At 38.8% G+C, this 22,478-nt stretch overlaps 1 protein-coding gene across 4 annotated transcripts in view; it reads right to left on the bottom strand.

The window, feature by feature from the left end:
* Positions 1-22,478, bottom strand: part of OCA2 (OCA2 melanosomal transmembrane protein) — a 205,264-nt gene that overhangs the window by 158,119 nt on the left and 24,667 nt on the right. For all 4 annotated transcript variants that reach the window (XM_040535549.1, XM_040535542.1, XM_040535559.1 and 1 more), the window contains one exon: positions 22,096-22,385. In XM_040535549.1, the coding sequence (XP_040391483.1) occupies positions 22,096-22,364 (269 nt within the window). In that variant the 5' untranslated portion in view covers positions 22,365-22,385. The remainder of the gene's footprint in view (positions 1-22,095; positions 22,386-22,478) is intronic.

The following is a 22,478-nucleotide window of genomic DNA, read 5'->3' as shown; positions in this document are numbered from 1 at the left end:
ACTTATGGTTTTCACAAAGTTTGAACTAGTCATGGTAGTTACTCCCTTGCAGTCAGGGTGGCCAAATAAGAGAAATTTACCTCATCTTAAAACTGGTGTCTAAAATAGTCATTGAAATTTCCTCCAAATGCCAGATGAGCAATATACAATAATCCACACTTGGATGCTTCCATTTCACAGAGCTTAAATTTACAGTGGAACAATTGCACTGTAAAAAAAAAAAATCTTAAGGAAAATAATTACATATATTAATGTAAGTTTATGTAAGTATACCATAGAAAACAAAATAAAAGGATAATTTTTTGTTCCACATGTGTCCTTTGGGTCATAGATAACAGAAATCTAGTAAACTCTACAGCAACCATGCCCCCCTTTGCACAGGGAAGAAAGTTTTATCTGAAGTACATCATCCCTGCAGCACAATCCCTTCCAAACAGTTTCTGTCAAGTCTTGGTACTGGTGCTGCAGATAATTAACCAAGATCGAGCTATGTCTTGCCATATTGCAGCTTAGCGTTGTTACTTTTTTTGCTAAAATATAAATCCTAAAGTTTAAGGGACAGCTGAAAAGAATCAAACACATCAACTGGGTCTAACTTTGGAGCGCGCATCTTGGAGGGATGAAATAATTGAACCATTTAGAGCACTTTCCAAAACCTGGCTCTTCCAGAAATGTTTCCCATGTTTAACCTTAAAATACAGTGGAAGATAGTGGAATTCCTTGCAGTTTACAGAGTTATATGAGTCTGCATAGGGCCACAAAAATGATCAAGGGACTGGAGCCCCTCTCCTACGAAGGAAGCCTGAGAGAGCTGCGACTGTTCAGCCTGGAGGAGAGGAGGCCTGGGGGGAATGTCATCCTTGTCTATAAACACCTGAAGGGAAGGTACAAAGAAGATGGAGCCAAGATCTTTTTAGTTGTGCCCAGTGCTAGGACAGGAGGCAATGGGCACAAACAGGCCCACAGGAGGCTCCCTCTGAGCACCAGGAGCACTTCTGTGCTGTGTAGGTGACGGAGCCCTGGCACAGGCTGCCCAGAGAGGCTGTCGGGTCTCCTCCTTGGGGATCTCCAAAAACCGCCTGGAGATGGGCCTGGGCAGCCTGCGCTGGGTGGCCCTGCTGGGGCAGGGCTTGGGCCTGGTGGCCTCCAGAGGGCCCTGACAGCCTCAGCCACTTGGTAACTGAAAATTCAGACTTTGTAAAATTAAAACCTCCAGTTAATGCTTCAGCTTTCTTGTTAAGTAGTGTTACCAATTCAGAAGCCATGCTAGTTGTGTAGAAAATGGATATGGTTATTTTAGCCTTGAGTGGGCAAAGTACTTCTTCAAACTCTGCTTTAAGCACCATATTTGCAGTCTCAACAAAAGAGAACGAAGTGTTAGAGAGACTGAATTATCCAGTACATCAGGTCAAATGCTGGACAGATTAGAATTCAGGTGCTACATTGCACTGACACTTCATCTATGAAAAGATGATTGCATACTTTTAAACTATCGAAGTACTTCCTTTTTTAAATAGGAGAACATCATTCACACAAAATGTTTAAGTGGAGAAACTCTGATATTTTAAAGCAAGTGCTATTTTAATCTTGTCATAGCCTTAGATGTAAAAGATTACCTAGAGCTTTCACAGAATGGGATCCATAAGGAGAGTAAAAACACTATTAGGACTTTAAGCATGTACTCAACGAGCAATACTGATATGCTTCTGGCTGATCCTGGCATTCCTCTACATTTGGAATTTGCATCCTAAGGTGACACATTTAATAAAAATTCTGATGGTGGGCCTTGAACTTGCACATTCAGAAATTTAACTGATGCAAAGACTGATTAGCTGTTTCTGATATTAAACAAAATGATGCCATTTGTTTCAAACATGCACAAACACACACACCACAAAAAAAAAAAAAAAAAAAAAAAAGAAAAAGATTCCAAAAAGCATTGTATTGCATGCTATTCTGATCTAACCTTACATTGTGCATACCATTAACCTTTCCACACTTACTTTACTTCTTTTCTTCCTAGGACAGGTGCAAAATCTAAGATCATTAACCAGAAAACTTTCTACAAAAACATCCATTTTCTTCCATTTAATTGCTAGTGTGTTACCAACACTGCTTTGTGTTATATTCCTGTGTGCATATATATATAAATCTGTAGAGATAGATAGACAAACCCCATCCTCAAGCACCAGTGAGGGCTGATGACAGCGTGCTGCCACCACAAACCCACCATGTCCTGCCGCAGTGCCCAGGCCTGCATGGTGAGCAGGGCAGGGACTCATCACACACCTCCTCACATGCATGAAAAGGGAAGCAGAGAGTGGAACAGCTGATCATGCTGCCTCTATGTAAAGACTCTTGCATGGTAGTCACATGTGAATTCAGAAAAACTAGTTCTGAAACTGCTTTTAACCCAGTAGCTTCCCAATACTGAGCTGAAGTACTGATAGCAGAATAGCTGGAGCAGCACAGAAACACTGGCAAGTTAAAAATTGGCACTTTGTGTAGACAGCCTTGGGTGAGCGTACGTTCAGCTTCATCAGAGACATGCCAGAGTTGATATGTTCTGCTCTTTACTCCAGAGTGCACAGTATGTCCACATCACTACCATGAATGAGTGACCACTGTGCAAACAGTGCTGCAAGGCAAAGCAACTACAGGCAGAGGCCCGAGGTTTGGTGGAAGATGATTTAAATGACTGAACATGAAGTGAAGAATCCAGAAGGCTAGTTAAAGACATTACCTTTTCTTTATTCTGTGCATCTGTTATCCCTGCTGACTGGTATACGTCTTGCAATACTTAAATGGGACTACAGAGCTTCACAGATTGCCAAGAAGGGCCAATATAGTAAAATTGGGAAGGTTCTTCAGATAAAATGAAAGCCATTAGTACATGACAACATCAATTTGTAAAGAGTAAAAACACATAGACAAGAATAAGCAGTGGGAAACAGCCAGGCTTGACAAAACAAAAATAATTAGAGAAAAAGCAGGAGAGCTTCAGCTCCCCCATGATGTGATTACCCTAATTAGAGTATGAGAGTAATATAAACAATAAAGCTAATTAGGGCATAAAAGAATCTTGAAGGCTGAAAGCTCTAGAAAGAAAAGTTGGGGGAAAAAAATCATGAAAGAATAGCACAGATTATAAAAATGAATATAATCCCAAAGTAGAAAGCCTAATGCAAGCACCTTTGCACCTCTCACACTTCTGCAGAGACACTACAGCAGGATTTGGTCATCAGCTTCAGATTTTCTGCAAACAAAACGTAGGAAGGCCTGAAGAGACCTTGCTATTACGAAAGCAAGTCTGCAATGCTCTAAAACGCTAGCAACAACATTCTCGATGCTCTCGGCCCTGCAAGTGGCTGACAATTATGACACTGTGTAAATAAGAGAAAGTAATCAGTGTGACATATTTCAAAACCTGAGATCAGCTCATACTTTGAATGTTATCTTCACAATCGAAACAGATGGGAACTTTGATCATATCTATGCACTAGAATGGAGTGCAGTCTCTCTCTAGTGAGCAATTCATCAACATTACCAAAGAGCTAATCACTAGGTCAGCTGGTTAGCACATTATGGATAGATCTGCTCTTAAGATCTGAAGATGGGTCTGAATTTATTTGCAGGTGAGGAGTTGGTAAGCAGGATACCACTTGTGCCCATTGTTTTTCTCTCATGATTCAGAGTCAAAAGTCATTAGCATTTTATATATCATGAGAAGAGGCATGAAAAAATTGCATTTACATACATGTGAATTTATATGTACATACACACAGACCTTCGCACAAAAAATAAACATTCCCATTTCACTTTCCTTCCAAAGGGATGAGAAAAAATTAAAAACAGTACTTCTGCAGAAACACCTTCATTCTTCTGAGACACCATAACTTAAAATGGGAAAGCACCCAACCAACCAAAACCTTGGTAGAAAATATTTGATGAGAACTCCTTCAAAGACTCATAAAGTAACATTCATGTGGAAAGATCCATATAGAATTGACATTATAAAAAGAAGAGTATGACCTGCCTCCTGTGTAACTGCAGCTGTGGTCACATTCATTCTCACATTTGCTACAGCTGGGCATGTTTTTTGTTTTTGTTTCTGTTTTTGTTTTGTGTTTTTGTTTGTTTGTTTTTGTTTTTAATTAAAATAAATCTTTCAAACAGAAGATTGTGTTCTTAACCACTTGGCTACTGCTGTGACAGCCTTATATACAGATTTTGGCTCTCTCCACAGGAGTATAGGTTTGTTCTGGGGAAGTGTGCATTTTCTGAGCTCATTACTTGCAGTCAAAGTCATACTTTCCTATTGCTAATCTTTCAAGCAATTACAATTTCTGTCTCCATAGTAACCCAGAAGATGAACCAGAGTTGTAGGAGGTCTATCCCTGCCACAGATGATAGAGCAGGTCCTGCCAAGCCATGGTGTCCACAGATGAAGCTCCAGCTGTCTGACAGCAGATGGAGAAGGATCCCACCAACACATTAAAAAACACAAGGGTGTGAATACAAGCCAAAGGCATCTATTGCAGAAGCCCCCACAATCTGTGCATGTGCCACTGCTCCCAAGCATAAGCACAGTTCACACTTTCTTGGTGGCAAGTTGTACTTCACTACAGTTGTAAGCAGAGATGTGACCTTCAATCTCCTACACTCATTTGGGCAGTGTAAGGAGAATTAGGCTCCCCCTAACCTTCTGGACATGCAGAACAGTACAAGGAGAGCTGCACAGGAAAAGAAGAAATGTGGAAATCTCCAGCCATTCCCTCTGATGAGCTGACGACTCTTCAGATGTTATTCAGAGTCAGTGGCAGAAGAGTCTACAACAAGCTACTGTTTTCCATTAACTGCAAATGATTACTTCCAAAGTCTTCAGGGGACTTGGGATGAAGTCCACAGGGAGAACTCCGTTCCTGCCCTTAAGCAGCAGACCTGCACCTTGACCATGTGAGTACCGCCTTTTCAGACCTTTCTAATGTGTTTACACATGCCATTTTAAATGATTTTGTTAGGAACAATTTTTCAGCAATGAACAACCTTTCAGTCCCAAATACACTGAAGTAGAGGATACCAAAAGGTACCTACAGGAACCTGAGGAAGAAAAAGACCACGCTCATCCTAGTTAGCTGGCAAACCTTTAAAATAATCACTAGGTTTGGTTAGAGCCTATTATTTAGCCTCATATTGAAAAGATTAATCATGATACACAATGCATTAAGTTTACACTCCCTATAATAAAAAAGCATACATTTTAAACATCAGCAAATATAATGCTTCATATGTTAAGTCATGCACACAAATCTTTTACTCATAAAGAGCTATTTCCATGACAACAGAAAGCAATGATTCTCACTTACGCAGAAAGGATTGGGTCAGAAGAGAAGAAGAGTGAATATGGAAGCATATATATTGTGCAAGAACATCAGCAGTTTTGAACATAACTTATTGAGAATTTCACTATATAAAACATTAAAGCAGAATCTCTTCAGAAAAAAAAAAAAGAAAAAAAAAGAAAAAAAAAAGTAGCATACTTTCCTGAATTAATAGTCACTAAAACATTGTGTGAGCTTTCCTTGTAAACAAAAGACCAAAAGTACTATAGAGACAAGAGATTATATCACAGTTAATAAAAACTTAAGCAAAGTTTCCTAGAGGAGAAGACCTGAGTAAGAACATGAGATAATTAATCATGCAGGAGTCTAGAAACAATTGTAAGACTTTAATTTATCATTTCTACATTGTTGTAGGCTAAAGCCTAGTTTCAGAAGCACTCTCTTCCTTGATTAGACAATATTTATCCTTACACCAAGTCATGTGTACTGAACTAATTACTCTTATCATAGCTGTAAACAAGCACATTGTAGAAATAAATTGAAAAACAGAGGTTTTTTTATGAAAACAAAACAAAAATAAAGCAAACAAAAAAAGAAAAACACAAAAAGACAAGCCTATACCAGCATTTGATCACATTTAACACACATTCTTCCACCAGATTTGGTATTTGTCAGTATCTAATCAAATCCACTTTTGGACAGTAGTTGTGTGGTACTAACTGTGCTGACCAAAATCCTAGCATTCAGCTTTTAAACAATGACTGTGGACTAAGCAGCAGTATGCATACATCCATCAGCCTCATGATATGTAAGTGCCTACACAGAGACACAACCCTCCTTCATGATTTGTCCTCAGTAGTAGCACGTCATGGGGGAACTGTTATGACTACCCACTGCAAATGAAATATAGTCAACTGATATACTAATTGTCAAGAGAAAGATCGAAGACTCCACAGTTCACATCTCTAAACAGGCTCCAGACATTTCCCCATGACTGCTTTATGTAGCTTCAACTAAATCAGCCAATAACCTCTCAACCCTTTAAAAGCATGCACTATTAAGATGTCAGGGAAATTTAGCAATGAAAGCATTACTTAATCCAGGCTCATTTTCTCTCTGACTTTCCTAATTTTTTATTAGACAGGACTGTACAGGATTCCCTGGAGGACTGTGGTGCTGGCACTACCTGACAGCAAGGCACTGCAAGAGGCGAAGCCAACTGGCAGGTATCATGTTGAGAAGCACCTCCTGTGTGCCAAGTCCCCAGGCAAATAAAGAGCATGCTTAAGACAGATGTAGTGAAATGTCTGTTGAGCTTGTCCCAGACAGAAATGGTTCTTTATATAGGACTTAAGCAATGAGCTGAATTCATTCAGTTCTGCTGGATCTTGGGAGGTGGATATGTCCCACAAGAAGATGTGGCAGTGGTATCTTCTCCTCTATTTTTTCAATATTCTGTTACTTGAAGAATTAAGACAATTTTAAGTTCAGAAATAGCTTGGAAAATAGAACACTTCCCATGTTTCTTTTTTTTTTTTTTAATCAAATCAGTCTTTGTGGGGTTATTGCACTCCCCTGAAAAATACAATTTTCAGATACCTCCAGACCTGATTGCTCCTTTTCCTCAAGAGTCTTTGCCTGCTTCTGCCAGGGGAAATCTCCATCAAGAAGACTTCAGGATATGGTTAACAACATATATCGACCAGGACTCCACTGCACTGGGTGAAGCTAAAAGAACATACTTAATCCTTAAGATGCCCCAATCCTTAAAATGCCCTGAAGCTCATCTGGCTCTACCTGAGAGGACTACGCTCTTCTCCATACATTTTCTGTTCCCATGTCATGGTGCCACAAGGGCTGACTGCCCCATCAGGAAAGAGTCAGGAGCAGAGGGTAGCTATGGGGCTGGCAGGGCTGTGCCCTCCACAGCCAAGGCCCATCCTACAGCAACCAATGGAGGAGTAGGGATGAGACTAGGACAGGGACCAGGGCCAGCACAGAGCCTTGTGACCACCTAGCAGGGAGACATTGATGGGGCAGATACAGAAATACCACCCTTTGAAAGACTAACAGGTTGTATTGAGAAAGCATAGCTGCTGTTTCTTCCTCTCCATTCTCTGCTTCAGCAAAGAAAATTGGAAAGCTGCCAGGGGCAGCATACAAAAACTGTGGATAGTCTGAAGGAGAAAATACATTTCAGGAGCAGGTGCTGCCAAAACAGTTTAGCTGTTGGTGACTGCCAGCTAGCTACAAATCTGAAGCAGGCAGCAGTAGCCAGGGTTGGTAGTGGTCCAAGTTCCAAAACCCAGTCTCTCTATGGATTACATAGATAACCTGTTAAGAGGTATTATTCTCCAATACTGCAGGACATGCTGAAAAATAAATCTGCTACAAGGAGGCAATTTATCAGCAACTCTTTAAGCATGGCTGCACTCATAATACTTTAGCATATTCTGCAAGCCTGGCTTTTAAATGCCAGCTTTTCTCTTTGGCATTCACTACGGGATTTTAGCTTAACCAACTCTGATGCTAACTGAATTTATGGCAAATAAAACAGGTGGAGTGGAGGGGCATATTTTTTTACAGTTTGTGAGACAATTCCAAGAATCTCAAAAGTTAAGGAAGTGGTCACAACTTTATGTTTTAACTTTCTATCTAACCAGGGTCTCTGGATGATGCAATTAGGGGCACTGGGATGACAAAAACTTGAACAGAAAGACAGGTCTGAGAAGCAACTGAATGATGTGCCCAGAGAAGCTGTGGATGCCCCATCCCTGGAGGTGTTCAATGCCAGGTTGAATGTGGCCTTGGCCAACCTGATCTAGTGGGTGGCATCCCTGCCCATGGCAGGGGGGTTGGAACTGGGCAATCCTTAAGGTTGCTTCCAACCCAAGCCATTCTATGATTCCATAATGTGACTATCTATAGAGAAAGTTATTCTCCAAGCACTGCATTAATATAATGTTGTACTCTCAAAGGTCTGGGGCATGTATGTTGAAGAATGAAGATTCACTATCAGACTGGATCAATTTAAGGACAATAAAAGAAAATGAAGTACTGTTAGAAGAAGACCATTGACCATTTCCAAGATGAGGGGACACTTTCATACAGAATGATGAGAAAGGATTTTTTGGATACAATTTTCATTAATCCAAGTGATGTACTGACAAACTGTCACATGTAATTATGCTTTTGGCCTTGCATCTCAAAATTTGGTTTTGTATGCTATTCACCTCAGCTTTGGAGATTGAAAAGAGTTAGTAAGCTATACTTAGAGATGAAATCGTAAAGAAGCCATTTTTCTTCTTTTTTAAATTGTTGTTCTGTTGTTTTATTTCAGGAATTTGGAGATAACACTATTCATACCTGCAACATTTAAAGAAAAAAAATACATTAACTTTGTCATGAAAAAAAATGTATTTTCATTGCTTAGAGTTAAAAAAAAGAAAAAAAAAAAGGCCTGGCAGATGACAGATGTAGAAAAAAACTCATTAACAACATGAAAAATGTGATTGGTTTCTGGGCCTGGAGAGGTGTTGGAGAGGGCAGGCAAAGGCAAACAGCAGGCCACCCCATAGCTTATAAAATTCAAGCTTTCATCAAATTAAGCTTTGTTTTAGAAAATGCATGCCAGATCCCAACTCTTGTTACCTTGCTGGGACTTGTATTTTGTCCTTTGGCCGCTATAAACAAAACAAGGCAAGTTCAAGAGCTCAGACACATATCTGGTAAATGATCAGGTTCTCATAAGACATTATGCTGTAACTCATTTGGCCTATATAAACCCTGATCTCAGTGGATTGGACCCAGCAAAAAATGTTAAAATTCTCTCCAAAGCTAGAACATGAGACACAATACTCAGAGTAGGCAGAATCAGGAAATTTTTAAGATTAAAAAATCATTTGTAGGAGCGATATAGCTATTATATATTGAAATAGCACTATTAAGTTGATAAAGTAATGGGTATTTTTCTCACTAGAATGGAAGTTCTTTCATTATATTTAATCTTTTCATTATTTTAGTTGCAATGGAGGTATTAAAATTTCCTTTTCAGCTTCTGGCTGAGCATAAGACACTGAAGTTATTCATATAACTTTTGCCATCTAAAGGTCTGGTCTAAGATAGTTACAGTCACTAGCAAGGGACAGAGCTCCTCAAATCATTTTCCTCCACCCCATCTCTCATATTGACTATACAAAACCTGAAGAAGTTACTTCCCTCAGTAAGTTTGTAGATGACACCAGGTTAGGCACAAGTGTTGATCTGCCCAAGTGTAGAAGTGCTCTGCAGAGGGCTCTGGATAGGCTGGACTGATGGGCTGAGGCCAACTGCGTATGAGGTTCCACAAGGCTAAGTGCCAGGTCCTGTACTTGGGGCACAACAACCCCATGCAGTGCTACAGGCTGGGGGAAGAGTGGCTGGAAAGCTGCCTGGTGGAAAGGGGCCTTGGGATATTGGTTGATAGGTGGTAGAATGTGAGCCAGCAATGTGCTCAGGTGGCCAAGAAGGCCAACATCAATCCTGGCTTAGATCAGAAATAGCATGGCCAGCAGGACTAGGGAAGTGACTTCCCCCCTATACTCGTCTCTGGTGAGGCCGCACCTCGAGTATTGTGTTCAGTTTTGGGCCCCTCACTACAAGAAGGACATCGAGGTGTTTGAACGAGTCCAGAGAAGGGCAACAAAGGGCTGGTGAAGTCTTATGAGGAGCAGCTGAGGGAGCTGGGGTTGCTTAGCTTGGAGAAAAGAAGGCTCAGGAGATACCTTATTGTACTTTACAATTACCTTAAAGGAGGTTGTAGAGAGTGGATTGGACTCCTCCCAAGCACCAAGTGATGAGGGGAAATGGCCTCAAGTTGCATCAGGGAGGTTTAGGTAGGATATTAGGGAAAATTTCTTCACTGAAAGGGTTGTGCAGCATTGGAATAGGCTGCCCGGGGAACTGGTTGAGTCACCATTCCTGGAGGTCTTCAAGAAATGTGGATGTAGAGCTTAGTAGCATGGTTTAGTGGTAGACTTGACAGTATTAGGTTAAAGACTGGAATAGGTGATCTTAGAGGTCTTTTCCAACCTGAATGATTCTATGATTCTATGAACTTTGAGTGAGTTTACTCATTAAAAAATATAAGCCTCACACAAACAATGTCTATATTAGCATCCTGATTTTCATACTTCTTTTGTGTGTACTTTTTATTTGCTCTCAGATTAAACCTCTTTTTGGTACAAAAGATTTTTCACCAGAAAAGTTATTCAGTATTTATTAGGAATATAAAGAGCTATGAACAAGTCCTTCCAAACATGATTTTCTCCTTCCTAACAGGTAACTTCCAGTACAGACTAAATCCATATCACTAGTCACTGTATTCATCTAAGAGTAATATCAGAGATATTTTTTTAAAGCGCTGAAAATCCCAGAGGAACAAATTAAAGACACAAGGCAGAATATAAAGGTAGCTGATAATAATACACTATTTACTGTCAACATTTGCAGAATATTGAATGAAACGATACAAGAATAAATGCATTTTTTTCTCACAAAAATTATGCTTTTCCCTGTAGCAGCCCTTCACTTAGAGCATTGTAACATGTAAACACATACAGTTTCCAAGCCTCAGGAAGCTCGTTCCACAGTGTTGGGTTCTGTTTCGCTACCAGATATCTTTCTTCTGCCTTTAAAGACTGATATCTCTAGGGACCTCAAGGCTACGATGTCAGAAAGGAGCTATCTAATTTATGTTAACAAGAAGCTTTAAAACATAGGTTTTTGATTCAGTGGAATGGAATATGAATTTGAAACATAAGATCTGAGTCTGCAAATACAGTAAACATAGGTTTTCCCAAATAAAAATAATAATAATAAACTATTATAAATTACGCAATCCAAGAAATTCTGAGAATTTCCTTGTCTCATTCTGACTAGCATGAAATTATATCTGCAAGTCTCACCCAAACGGGGAAACTTATCAGAAAAAGTAAAGAATAATGATGCCAATTCAGTTTCCTTTCTCCTGATTTAAGCTGTAATCATTCTCCGGCTAACAACATACTCCTGTGCACTGAAAAAGTCAACAAAACAAAAACAGGTCTTTCAGGGTTCAGAAAGAAATTCCTTTTCCTGCTTGGCAGGTGGCTTTGTTCCAGCAACACGGTTTAACTGTACATCATATTTCTTGATAGCAACATGCAGTACTTCCCTCCCCATCACACAGATGCCAGATTCTCTCCTCTCAGACATGCATTCGTTCTGGACCTACACAGAGTGACACTTTGATTACTCCATAATCTCACAGAGGTGATTTCTTTCCATCTTGCTCCTGACCTAACATATTCTTGATGAGAAATGCCATAACATTTGCTATGCATGTTCTAAAAACCAGCGGCCTCCCAAAGCTAAACAAGACCTGGACATTGATCACCATAAAAAGATAGGATTCTGCTCAGTAGGCATATGGATAATAAGTCTTTGCATCCACATAAAAATTTCTGACTATCCAGACATGAGGTTACATAAATAAAACCTTATTTTGTGCTCCCAAACAAAAAGAAAAGAGAAAAGGGAGAGAGTCAATGCTGCTGGCTACAAAAAGATAATTCTCCAGCAAGACAGTATCTGCAGAAAAGGGGAAACCCCATGCTGACATAGCGGCCCATTGCCCTCAGCTTCTTTCTGTCTTCTTCCTCTCATTAAGGCAGAAGGCTCCAAGTTGCTACATAAGAGAGATCAAAAACCAGCAGGTCCTTACAAATGAATGCCACTAAAGACAAGACAAATAGAACTGTCTCCAAAAGCAGAAGAATCAAGACAAAGAATGTCTGTTATTGGTCCTATCCTGGCAGAGGTGCCGTGGAGCACAGCTAATTCAGACAGTTAAAGACAGAAGAAAGTTTATAAGTGTTTTATTTCTTGAAGAAGATTACTCCTTGAATAATCTATTAATTTTCAATCAAAAACACACGTTAGCATTTTGAAAAGCATGAAATAACAGGCTTTTCATCAGAAAAAAAAAAAAAGAAAGAAAAAAAAAGCAAAGTCTGTTTTTTGCTATGCGCTGGACCAGTTACACAGCTGTTTGATTATAAAATCAAACATATCAAAAAGGTTTAGCGCTCTTAAATTAACAGCATCTCCAAATAAGAGAAGTCTGAAAGGCATATCAGATGCCTGAAAGGTGGCTAAAGTGTAATGCCGACAAAACACAGTTTCTCACATATATCTTTTGAATAAAACAACTGAAGAAACTGTTTCAAAGATAAACAGCCACTGCACTAACAAATGTCTTTTCAATAGTCTGCACAAGCAGTTTGCAGAAAGAAATTATCAATAGGGCATGGTATAGAAGGAAATCTGAAGGGCACTCTGACAATATGAAAACACAAAGGAAAAAAAGGTAAGCAGATACACTAGGCAGCGGAGCAATGAAGTGGGAGGAAAAAGAGAGAGAAGAGAACAAGACAAGAGAGAGACGATAAAATGACCAGCACCAGTCATCGCTCTTAAAAGTTGTAGTGTATAGGTAGCTCTTCTACACCTCCATAATCAGTATGGAACAGTCGTTCCTCTACACAAACAGAACAACATTAAAGCCCAGATAATGGCACTGCACTTGACTCATGGCACTTAAAAGTAGATTACAATTTACAGAATTATAGAACGACTTGGGTTGGAAGGGACCTTAAAGATCGCCCTGTTCCAACCCCCTGCCTTGGGCAGGGACACCTCCCACCAGACCAGGTTGCTCAAAGCCACATCCAACATGGCCTTGAACACTTCCTGGGATGGGGCATCCTTCGCCCTGCTGGCCGCTCCCCTGTTGATGCAGCCCAGGATGCAGTTGGCCTTCTGGGCTGCAAGTGTGCACTGCTGGTTCATGTTTAGCTTTTCATCCACTAATTGCAAAGAAATGTTTTAAAAAACAAACCAAAAAAGGTGTATGAGACAGAAGTATGTCTTGTACTATTTTAAGGTTATGCAATCTGAAAATTAATCAGAATAGTGAAAGAACTAAAGCTACAGGAATTATCTCCTCTGGAAGCATTAGGTAAAATTGTGGGCTGGATAGGAAAAATATCATTACACATGGTGGAGATAAAAGAGCAAATTTTAACTTAAGCCAAAAATATAGAGACATTAAATTTTAAAAAGGCTATAAATTTAGAAAGGAAGGATAGACTCCATCAACATTTCTTCTTCATTGCTATAGGTATGGTTTAAGTCTCAACCCTGTGGTGTTACTGCAGTTTATATATTAACTTCACTTTGGTGAACCAAACACTGAAACCTCAATAGGACAGGCTATGATGTCACTAAGATCATCCTTCTTGATAACAAAGACCAAATGTGATGCAGACCGTGATACTTTGAAGATCTTGTCCCTGAAGAAATGCATAGATAGCAGAGGCAGGAACCTGATGACTAATTCTGCATACAAGTAAATGCCTTTACATATAAGGAAGCTGGTGTCAGTACTTTATTTGGGTGACCTCAAGGCATTACTTGTATGACCTAAATCTCCCTAGATTCATACAGTGCTTGACAAGTATGAAGACCCAGAATTCTCTTTTCTCTGTCCTGCCTGTTTGAGCCTCTAAAACATTTGTTGGATTGACACAACAAGAAAATTCACTCCTACTCTAAATTGTATATAAAGTGGTACATTTGTTAACTGCTTGTGATGTGGAACTCACGTGTTCTGCTTCACAAACATCATATTTCCAGCTGAAGGAAAGCATGACAGGTCCGGTGACATTAATGGAGCTCTTTCAACTGTTGTTGACAGACCTACAGGTTCGAAGCTGTGACTAGTACCATACCCAAACACACAAATGCTTATGACAATCTTTCTTTTCTGCCAAAGATAGTCTGTCTTCTCAAAAAATAGGCTAGTTGAAATATTTCTAGCCCTATAATCCTCTTCAATACTGTTATACAACTATGAACAGATTTGCAATGGGTGTATGTTGTTATTTATTTTGTGGTCAAAAACTATAGCTTTCGACTAGCTGATGTTTATATTTTTTACTCTGAAACATCCCTATTACTTACAGTTCTGGCTTAGCTCGTATCTGGGGACAGTCCATTGTGCCACTCCGCATTGAGAGTTTGGTCTTATTGACCTGCACTAACAAGCAGTGGGAGCTACTCTGTACAGTACACAAAGAAGTGTACTGTGCAGCCACTCTGTACAGCTCAGCAAAGAAGCCATGTGCTACCAATAGAAGTTACAAAACTGTGTATTTATGTAATATTATGACATATCCCTGCTGTTTAGGTTACACAATTAAAGAGCATCAGACAAAACAGAAGAGCGTTCTCTGTTACCCTCCTTTCTGGGTTTACAGTTCCTTTTATCAGACTAAATTCAGGTTCATGCTTTTCACTCTAAGAGGTTTACATGATGTACCAGCTGTCAATACACTCCTAAAGAGGATTGCAGCTCACATGTCATTGACATGGCTGAGGAGGTAGAGTTGCTCCTATCACTACTAGAAAGATTGGAGACAAAGAATATTTCAAGCTGCTTTTTTTTTTATTTTATTAGAAGAAGAGAAAATCAATTGCATAAGACCAGAAGAGTGGGTAGAAAAGTCACTGAGAAATATTTACCTACCTCATTAAAGGAAGCACTGTATTAGGTAAGGATTAGACTTCTTACAATAAATTCATATTTAACATAGCGCTTCCTTCTCAAACAGCAAATGCAGCAAATGCTCTGCCACACATAGCAGTTCAATATAACTGCCAGCATGGCTGTCTGAGACAAATGCTTTCATACTCCATCATTGCCAGAGCTTCACTTCAGGCAGGGAGCCCTTACAAAAACTCTCCTGGATGACACCAGGAAGTGACTGGCAGATGGACTGTGTTTACTGTCCCTACTAACTGGCAGAGAAAAAGGGAATAGCTCAGAAAGTGTGAGCAAAACCCTCAGCCCTTCACAGCTGCTTCTGAATGATGCTAATTCACAGGCAGTACTGAGTCAGTATCTTCTGCTGCATTTCTGAAAACTGAGTTTCTGTAAGTGCCAATCTATCTATTTTCTATTTCACCCTGCCTGAAAGAATATAAAATGTGCAAAGGGAAAAAAAATCAAGTACATTAATTCTGAACCTACCCACTTTTGACAGGACCTGGCTCCAGCTCACTATTCTGTCCTTGACTTAGCTCTGACCTGCTGTGGACAGAGCTCTGTGTGGTCTCTGACTTCTGCTGGTCCATTAGCACAATTATTCCAGGTTGCCCATGAAGTCCCATTAGTACCTATCAAGCAGAGAATTGCTTGCTTGGTCACTGTAAGCATTTTGGTGACTCATTTATCAGCTTTTGCTGTATTTCAGAGTAAATCACTTGAGCTCCTTATGAATAGCAGTTTTTGGGAAAAAAAAAATGATTTGCCAGACTACAGACTCTGATCCTTTTTTTTTTTTTTAATTCACTGTCTAATTCTTTCCATCTCCACTTATCTATTTTTCCATCAAGTACATTCAATTTAACATGAACTTCAGCTCTTAATGTATGACTGCCACCATCCTGGAAACTTCTGCTGTAGCTGAGGAATGATTTCCAGTGCTTCCTAATGCAAGAGGACAAACCAATCTGATGCTAATTAATTCTAATGGAGAGGCATTTAAAGTGTTGGGCAGACTGAAACACATCTCTATCACCAAGCAGAACTGTGCCTAAAACAGTAAACTATGAGAAGAAAGAAAAAAAAAAAAAAAGAAAGGAAAAAAAAAAAAAAAAAAAAAAAAAAAAAAAAAAAAAAAAAAAAAAAAAAAAAAAAAAAAAAAAAAAAAAAAAAAAAAAAAAAAAAAAAAAAAAAAAAAAAAAAAAAAAAAAAAAAAAAAAAAAAAAAAAAAACAAAAAAAAAAAAAAAAAAAAAAAAAAAAAAAAAAAAAAAAAAAAAAAAAAAAAAAAAAAAAAAAAAAAAAAAACAAAAAAAGAAAAAAAAAAAAAAAAAGAAAAAAATAAAAAAAAAAAACAAAAAAAAAAAAGAAAAAGAAAAAAGATAAAGAAAAAATAAAAAGGAAAGAAAGGAACAAAAGGTTTCTTTTTGTACCCAAGGGTAGGATAGTTTAGTGTGGGTGGGGTTGTTTGTTTGTTTGTTTTTGTTTGTTTGTTTGTTTTTTTTGAAGGATCGTGGACTTCCACAGTTTTATCTTGCTAACATTTCTAATCTTTTTTTGGAAGATGGAGTTGTAAATACTCACTAGTACAAGATATTCAGAGGAATAAGGAGTGCCATTAGGTCTGCTGGCTTGTTTCAAGGTTTGGGACTGACAGTTTGTTAACTGCAGCTTTGGGAACGTTAGGATGTTTTATCATAACTGGGGACTGATTGCATTAAAGCCTGGCTTACAACCATGGCATTAACTTGCTTTTATCTATCTCATTCCACAGTTCACCACACCCTGGTCTCACTCTATTTCACACCATTTCGGCTTTGCCCAGCGTCTCTCTGTAGCCACATACAAGGATGCATTCATCCTTCTCCGTATTGCTACTGTCTGCATTTTCACGATATCTCTCCTGCCAGATACTTCTCCATCCACCTGTGTCCCAGAGCCCCCTCTGCACTCAGCAGCACTTCTCCAGGAGCCAGTCCCGGGCAGAGGCTGTGGCAATATTTTTTGGCAAACACTCAGTATGAACTAAGATACCCCAGCTCTCACCTAGCTACCCTAACTACTGGGATCAGCAGTATCCTGCAAACCCTTCATCTCTCCCTTGAGACCCTTTTGTCTTCAACAAAATAATCACTGGAAGAAGGAACAAGAGAAAGAGAGAAAACAATGCTGATTATCAGGAGATTTACTTAGAAACTAGAATGCCTAGCTTACAGTTCCTCTTTCAATGGACGTTTCATGACTTAGAGAGATAAAAGCATACAGAACAAGGCATACAGAACAATTTTTCAAAGAAAAGGCTTCACTGAGGTATACTGAGTGACTGAGTTATTTGCTTCATCTTACACTGATAGCTCCTCACATCAGCTATTTAAGCCCCATGCATGCCCTCCCGCTCATCTGTGATTGCCTCTATTACATTTCTTCTCAAAGTCTGGCTGTCTTGTGGGCTTAACCCTTCAACTTTATAATGTAAAAATAAAAAAATAAAAAGGAAAAAAATAAAAAAATAGCTGACATTAAAAGCCTTTCCTGTTTAAAAAGAGGTTTACATGTGGAAACAGCTGTCAGACCCCAAAGAGGATTGAAGCTTGTAGGCTACTGGCATCTTTCCACAATTGGCCTAAGAGGTCTAACTAAGAAGAACCCAACACCCAACATAACCATGTTATTAACCATTAGAAAGAGAGCAGCTGCTTGCAAAAATCGAGTTTTTTTGCAATGTCACAGGAACTCAGTTGTAATATTTGATATTTGTAGGTTGGTACACTGTAAATTTTTCACTTAGTGTTGAGTTCAGTTTTTAGCTTGACAGTGGAAAAAGTGTGAAGCAGTTAATTAGTGCCTCCTAATTCCTTCAACAAAGCACTGAGAAACAAAAATTAATATTGGTGGATTTTTGCTTACAAAAATGTCCTGTCAGAATCAAAAGCAGTTGAGTGGCTACAGGGGACTGCTAGGGTTTTAGTCTGCTGATGATAGAACAGAAATGGTAATACATGACTAATTTGAAATGTTGTAAATAATTATAACAAATAAGCACTGAGATGACAAATAGTACACAGAAACATAAGAACTAAAGAACTTTGAACACAGGAAAATTCATCATGAGTGAGGTTTCTGTCTGTGTATTTTGTTAACAGAAAAAAAAAAAGTTAAAATCAGTCTTGTGCGGGATGTGCATCTTTTGCTCAGGTGAAGCCCAACATTGCCCTTAAGTTATGTCATACAACCACGTTTCTGCCATCCTTCTGCTACCATTCTCAGAAGCTCTTTTCCAGGAACTGGGGAACAGCTAGTTAGAAAATGGCAGCAGAACTTTCCAATAATCTATTTGCCTATTTTGCATAACATTGTCTTTCTTTTATACTTCCTACCGTTCAAGCTAAAAGTTTGCTAGAACTGCTGATTGCTTCTTTCGAGGTACAGCTTCAGTTTTTGAGGGCGATTTTGTGATGCAGTAGGGGCAACTGCAGAGAACTGTAATCTGAACTGACAGAGTCTCTGCAGTCCTATGCATCCACACAGTGTGCTCACAGCAAGCTGTGTTGTGGCCACATGCCTCCATATTAGCAACGAACACTTGAGAGCGTATTCGAAATCAAATGAACCACATTAGATCAATTAGCAAAGACGTGACTTCTTCGATATTACTTGTTCACTGCAGTGTCATCATTTCAGGATCCTCACAGGAAATTCAAAACTCAGAAACGTTCACTACTGATAAGAAATGAAAAGAAAGACAAAAGTGTCACCAGTCAAGCAGTGAGCAATATCACTAGAAGCTACACGACAAAGATGTATGTGTCAGTTTGCTGTGAAGTCACTTATCTGTCCTGGACTCTTCTCCAATGTTTGCATGATTGACGTGAAAATCAGAATGGTTGCTACTAAACATGCAATTATAATGTGAAGACAACTGCTTTCTCTGTGTGGCTGTTGAATAGAAGAAAATCCCACTTTATTCTAATAGCCAAAGATCAAAATTAGTCTTAGGACACATAAAGAATGTTTTGAATGTTTTTGAGCTATTTTTTCCTCAGTCTTTTTCCCCTGTCTGAAGAAGCTTTTAAATTGTCACATAAATTTTACTTATTTAGACAGTAACCATGTCTTCTTTTGACATCGAATTCTAAGTCGCATAAATGTCCTTTAAATTAGCAATGTGTCATCATTATAAATCAAAACTAAGATTTATAATCCCTTACTCCTAAAGGCATAATTTCACTTTCTTACAATAGAGTACAATAGCTTATCCTCTTCCAGCTTCTCCAACTAACAGGAAATGCAATTGCAATCTTTCTGTTGTATTGGTGCAAACCAAGAATTCAATAGAGATTTTTAACTCACTGACCTTCTCATTGCAAACCAATCATTTCCCTACTGATCCTGGGACCACAGATTCAGGATAAGGAAGAGATGGATTTGCTTGATTGTTTTTACCTTTCCTTACAGAAGTGAGCATTACGTAAGTGAAACTGAAAGACAGGAAAATACTGAGAGAAATAGTTTTGCCTGATGAAACACAAATTCAAGCATATTCAAAAAAATATATATATTATTTTTTATCCCGGGGATTTATCTTCTTAATGAGGCATTAAGTTAAAGAAAATATTTCCAAGGACTATCTCATTAAATAACCAACAATTCCAGGGACAAATTCATCTAAATATAACTTCAGTGGAGTTATTCTAGGGCTTGGTTTCATCACCTTCTTTTTCACTGTCTAATTTCTCATGAAAAGTTCACAATATACTCAACGCACAACTGCCATCATTCTTTTATTTTCTTTTAAGAAGACACCATTATTATCTGACCACCTAAAAGAGGTACAGACAGAAATTACATCAAAAAAGAGAGGGACCAAAAGGACAACATGAAATGAATGCCACAGGGTCTGGTTACTTTATTACCCACTCTTCCACTGCTTTTATATTCCAAAGAAGGACTTCCTTTTTTCGGTAACATAGTTTTAAATGGCATCATAAAGTAATTGGTTACCAGGGATTACTATTCATCTTATTTCTATAGAAAAATTTATTTCTATGGTGCCCTTTGAAGCTAACTAACTCCAGGCTGAAAGCAGCTGACATCACCCCCTTCCAGTGGATCAAAAAGGAGGATTTCAGATTTGGTTGATACAAAGATATATTTGGCTTCTCCTGTGGAAGCAGCACTGCTGCTGATGAGACCAACGAGACTGAAGAGCCTTTCTCTGTGGACACAGCTTGTACATGCAGAGACAAGATCGAAGAAAATAGCCTGTGCTTTTGGAAATGTCAGGGCTAACCTAAATAGCATGGCCAGAGAGCAGTGTCAAACCTTCCTGCAAGGTAAGGGACTCGGGAAGGTGTCATGGCATGATGTCTATGGGCTGAAAAGCACTTTCATGTACCAAGATGATACTGAGATATTAATGAAAAAAGAGCCTGATCGATCCATTATGCAAAGGCTGAGGAGAATGAATGAAGTTCAAAATCAAAATCCAAACTTCAAAGGTGTTTTGCACTATGTTAAAACCTGTATTTCTAGTAGACCACTATATACCACACAGTGCAGTTCAGTGTAAATAAACACCTCAGACAGATGCAGTCCCACTGAACACCACTAGACCTCATTTGCTGTGCAGTTCAGAGGAACATGCCTGCGTTTCCTATAGTGAGCAGTACTGGAGGAAGTCTGTTCCTAACAAAAGGCTGACTCTTATTTCAGTGTGAAGGATGTTCTGTGCATGGTCCAGGACCACTGTGGATGGTCCAGTCTTCATACAGAGCCCAGGGAGACTAATGCAATGTAGCAAAATCTGGAGGGTATTGTTCTTCAATATGTGATGGAAATGAGAAAGCATTTTGACAGGTAGGCAGCTCAAGACAATACACACACACCATAAAATACCTACAGGATTATGCTGCAGTCAAATGAAAATGTTCAGTCCAGAATAGGGTGAATATCTACCTCCCTGAAAAAAAGGACCTCAGTTAACTCAAGAACACCTTCTTAAAGGTAATTTTTGCAACTGAGATAAATCCTCTGTTCTGTTAAATAGTTTTTTTTAGAAAGTCTTGTCTCAGATCACATTCGAACAATTCAGAAAGCCTAGGAATCTTATCCCTGAAAGATAATTCAGCAATTTAAGTTAAGTAGATGCATTAAAACAAACCATACAGACATGCCAGTTTAGTGAACCTTTTTATGGGGAAAAAAAAAAAAGGGGGGGGGGATTTACTCTCCTCCTTTTTTAATGGTTAGTAGGTTTCATTGCAAGCAAAAGAACAATTGACATTAAAAGTCAGTACTTATTCCAGTGAAACTCATCAAAAATCTTGTGAACCTGCAAAGGTTTATCCATGGTTTTGTCTGCATTCTGTTGAGTAGTCACATTGATTAAAGGGTAATTACTCATAATAGAGAGGTCACATAGATCACAATAGTATTTTAATTGCAACTAACATACATTGGCTAAAGTATACACTACAAGCCAGATAAGATTCATCTCCACAAAAAAATAATAATATTAATAATATAAATATATATATATATATATGTGAGATTTATATCTCACAGGAGCAAGAGAGGTAAAAATTAAACAAGGAGAAACTTCAGGAGATCCCTTCCCAAACCCAAATATTTCTATAAAACATCAGATATACATTTGTCTGTAAGACGGCATAGGGATATTTCTTTAATTTTACGCCTATTCCTGAATCACTCACGGTGACTACATTTTACTCAACAGGAAAAGTGTTATCAGAAGGCCTGGAGCTACTGCCTGCCCTTGCAGGAAGGTGGGTGCAGCTTTCTGAAAAAGATGGGGGCTGAGGCCTGAAGACTGCTTTATCCCTGTATGTTTTGTGACACTTTGTGACACCAAGTAGGGAAGAAATGCCACATGTCTAATCTTGAAAAGAGCAAAATGGGCCCATAGCTGCTATTAAAGCTGAGATTAGTTCAGAAATACAGTGATCCACCACCCTCCTAAGGCAATTAAGACTGCTCTGATGTCCCATTAAGCTTTCCATTCTCTTTGTGGGAGAAAAAACATTTTTTATTGACAATACATATCTTCTCTGCAAGGAATTAAAAATTAATTTGAATTAGAATAAAAATATTCTGTTTGTCCTAATTCTTACCTTCCCTGTATGGGAACTTGAGTGAAGTCCTTCCCCAAAGCAACACAGTCATCCTCCCCTATTGCTCTATTTTCACAAAGTGTCTGTGGCTCTCCGAGACTAGCTACCATGCCATGATATTCTTTTAATAGCCGCAGCTCATTGCAACTTCTCGTCCCCCGTTTGGATGCCACTGTTGCAGATAAACCGGTTTCGTGTGAAGGGGTCTGAATCAGCTCCATCTCTTGTTGTCTAGAAATTGTACTGTCATCTTTGTTATCCAAGTACATCTGTCCCTGGGGGGTGTTCTCCTAAAGAAAGCGAAAACAAATATATTAGGACTAAATTGAATTGACTCAATGTTTGCTTCAGTACAAGCGTGTTAAAAATGCCAAGCAGTAGAT

Source organism: Cygnus olor, chromosome 1 (genome assembly GCF_009769625.2).
Source record: "Cygnus olor isolate bCygOlo1 chromosome 1, bCygOlo1.pri.v2, whole genome shotgun sequence".
Classification (NCBI taxonomy): domain Eukaryota; kingdom Metazoa; phylum Chordata; class Aves; order Anseriformes; family Anatidae; genus Cygnus; species Cygnus olor.
The sequence above is the reverse complement of the archived record's forward strand: the minus strand, read 5'-3'. Positions and strand labels throughout refer to the sequence as shown.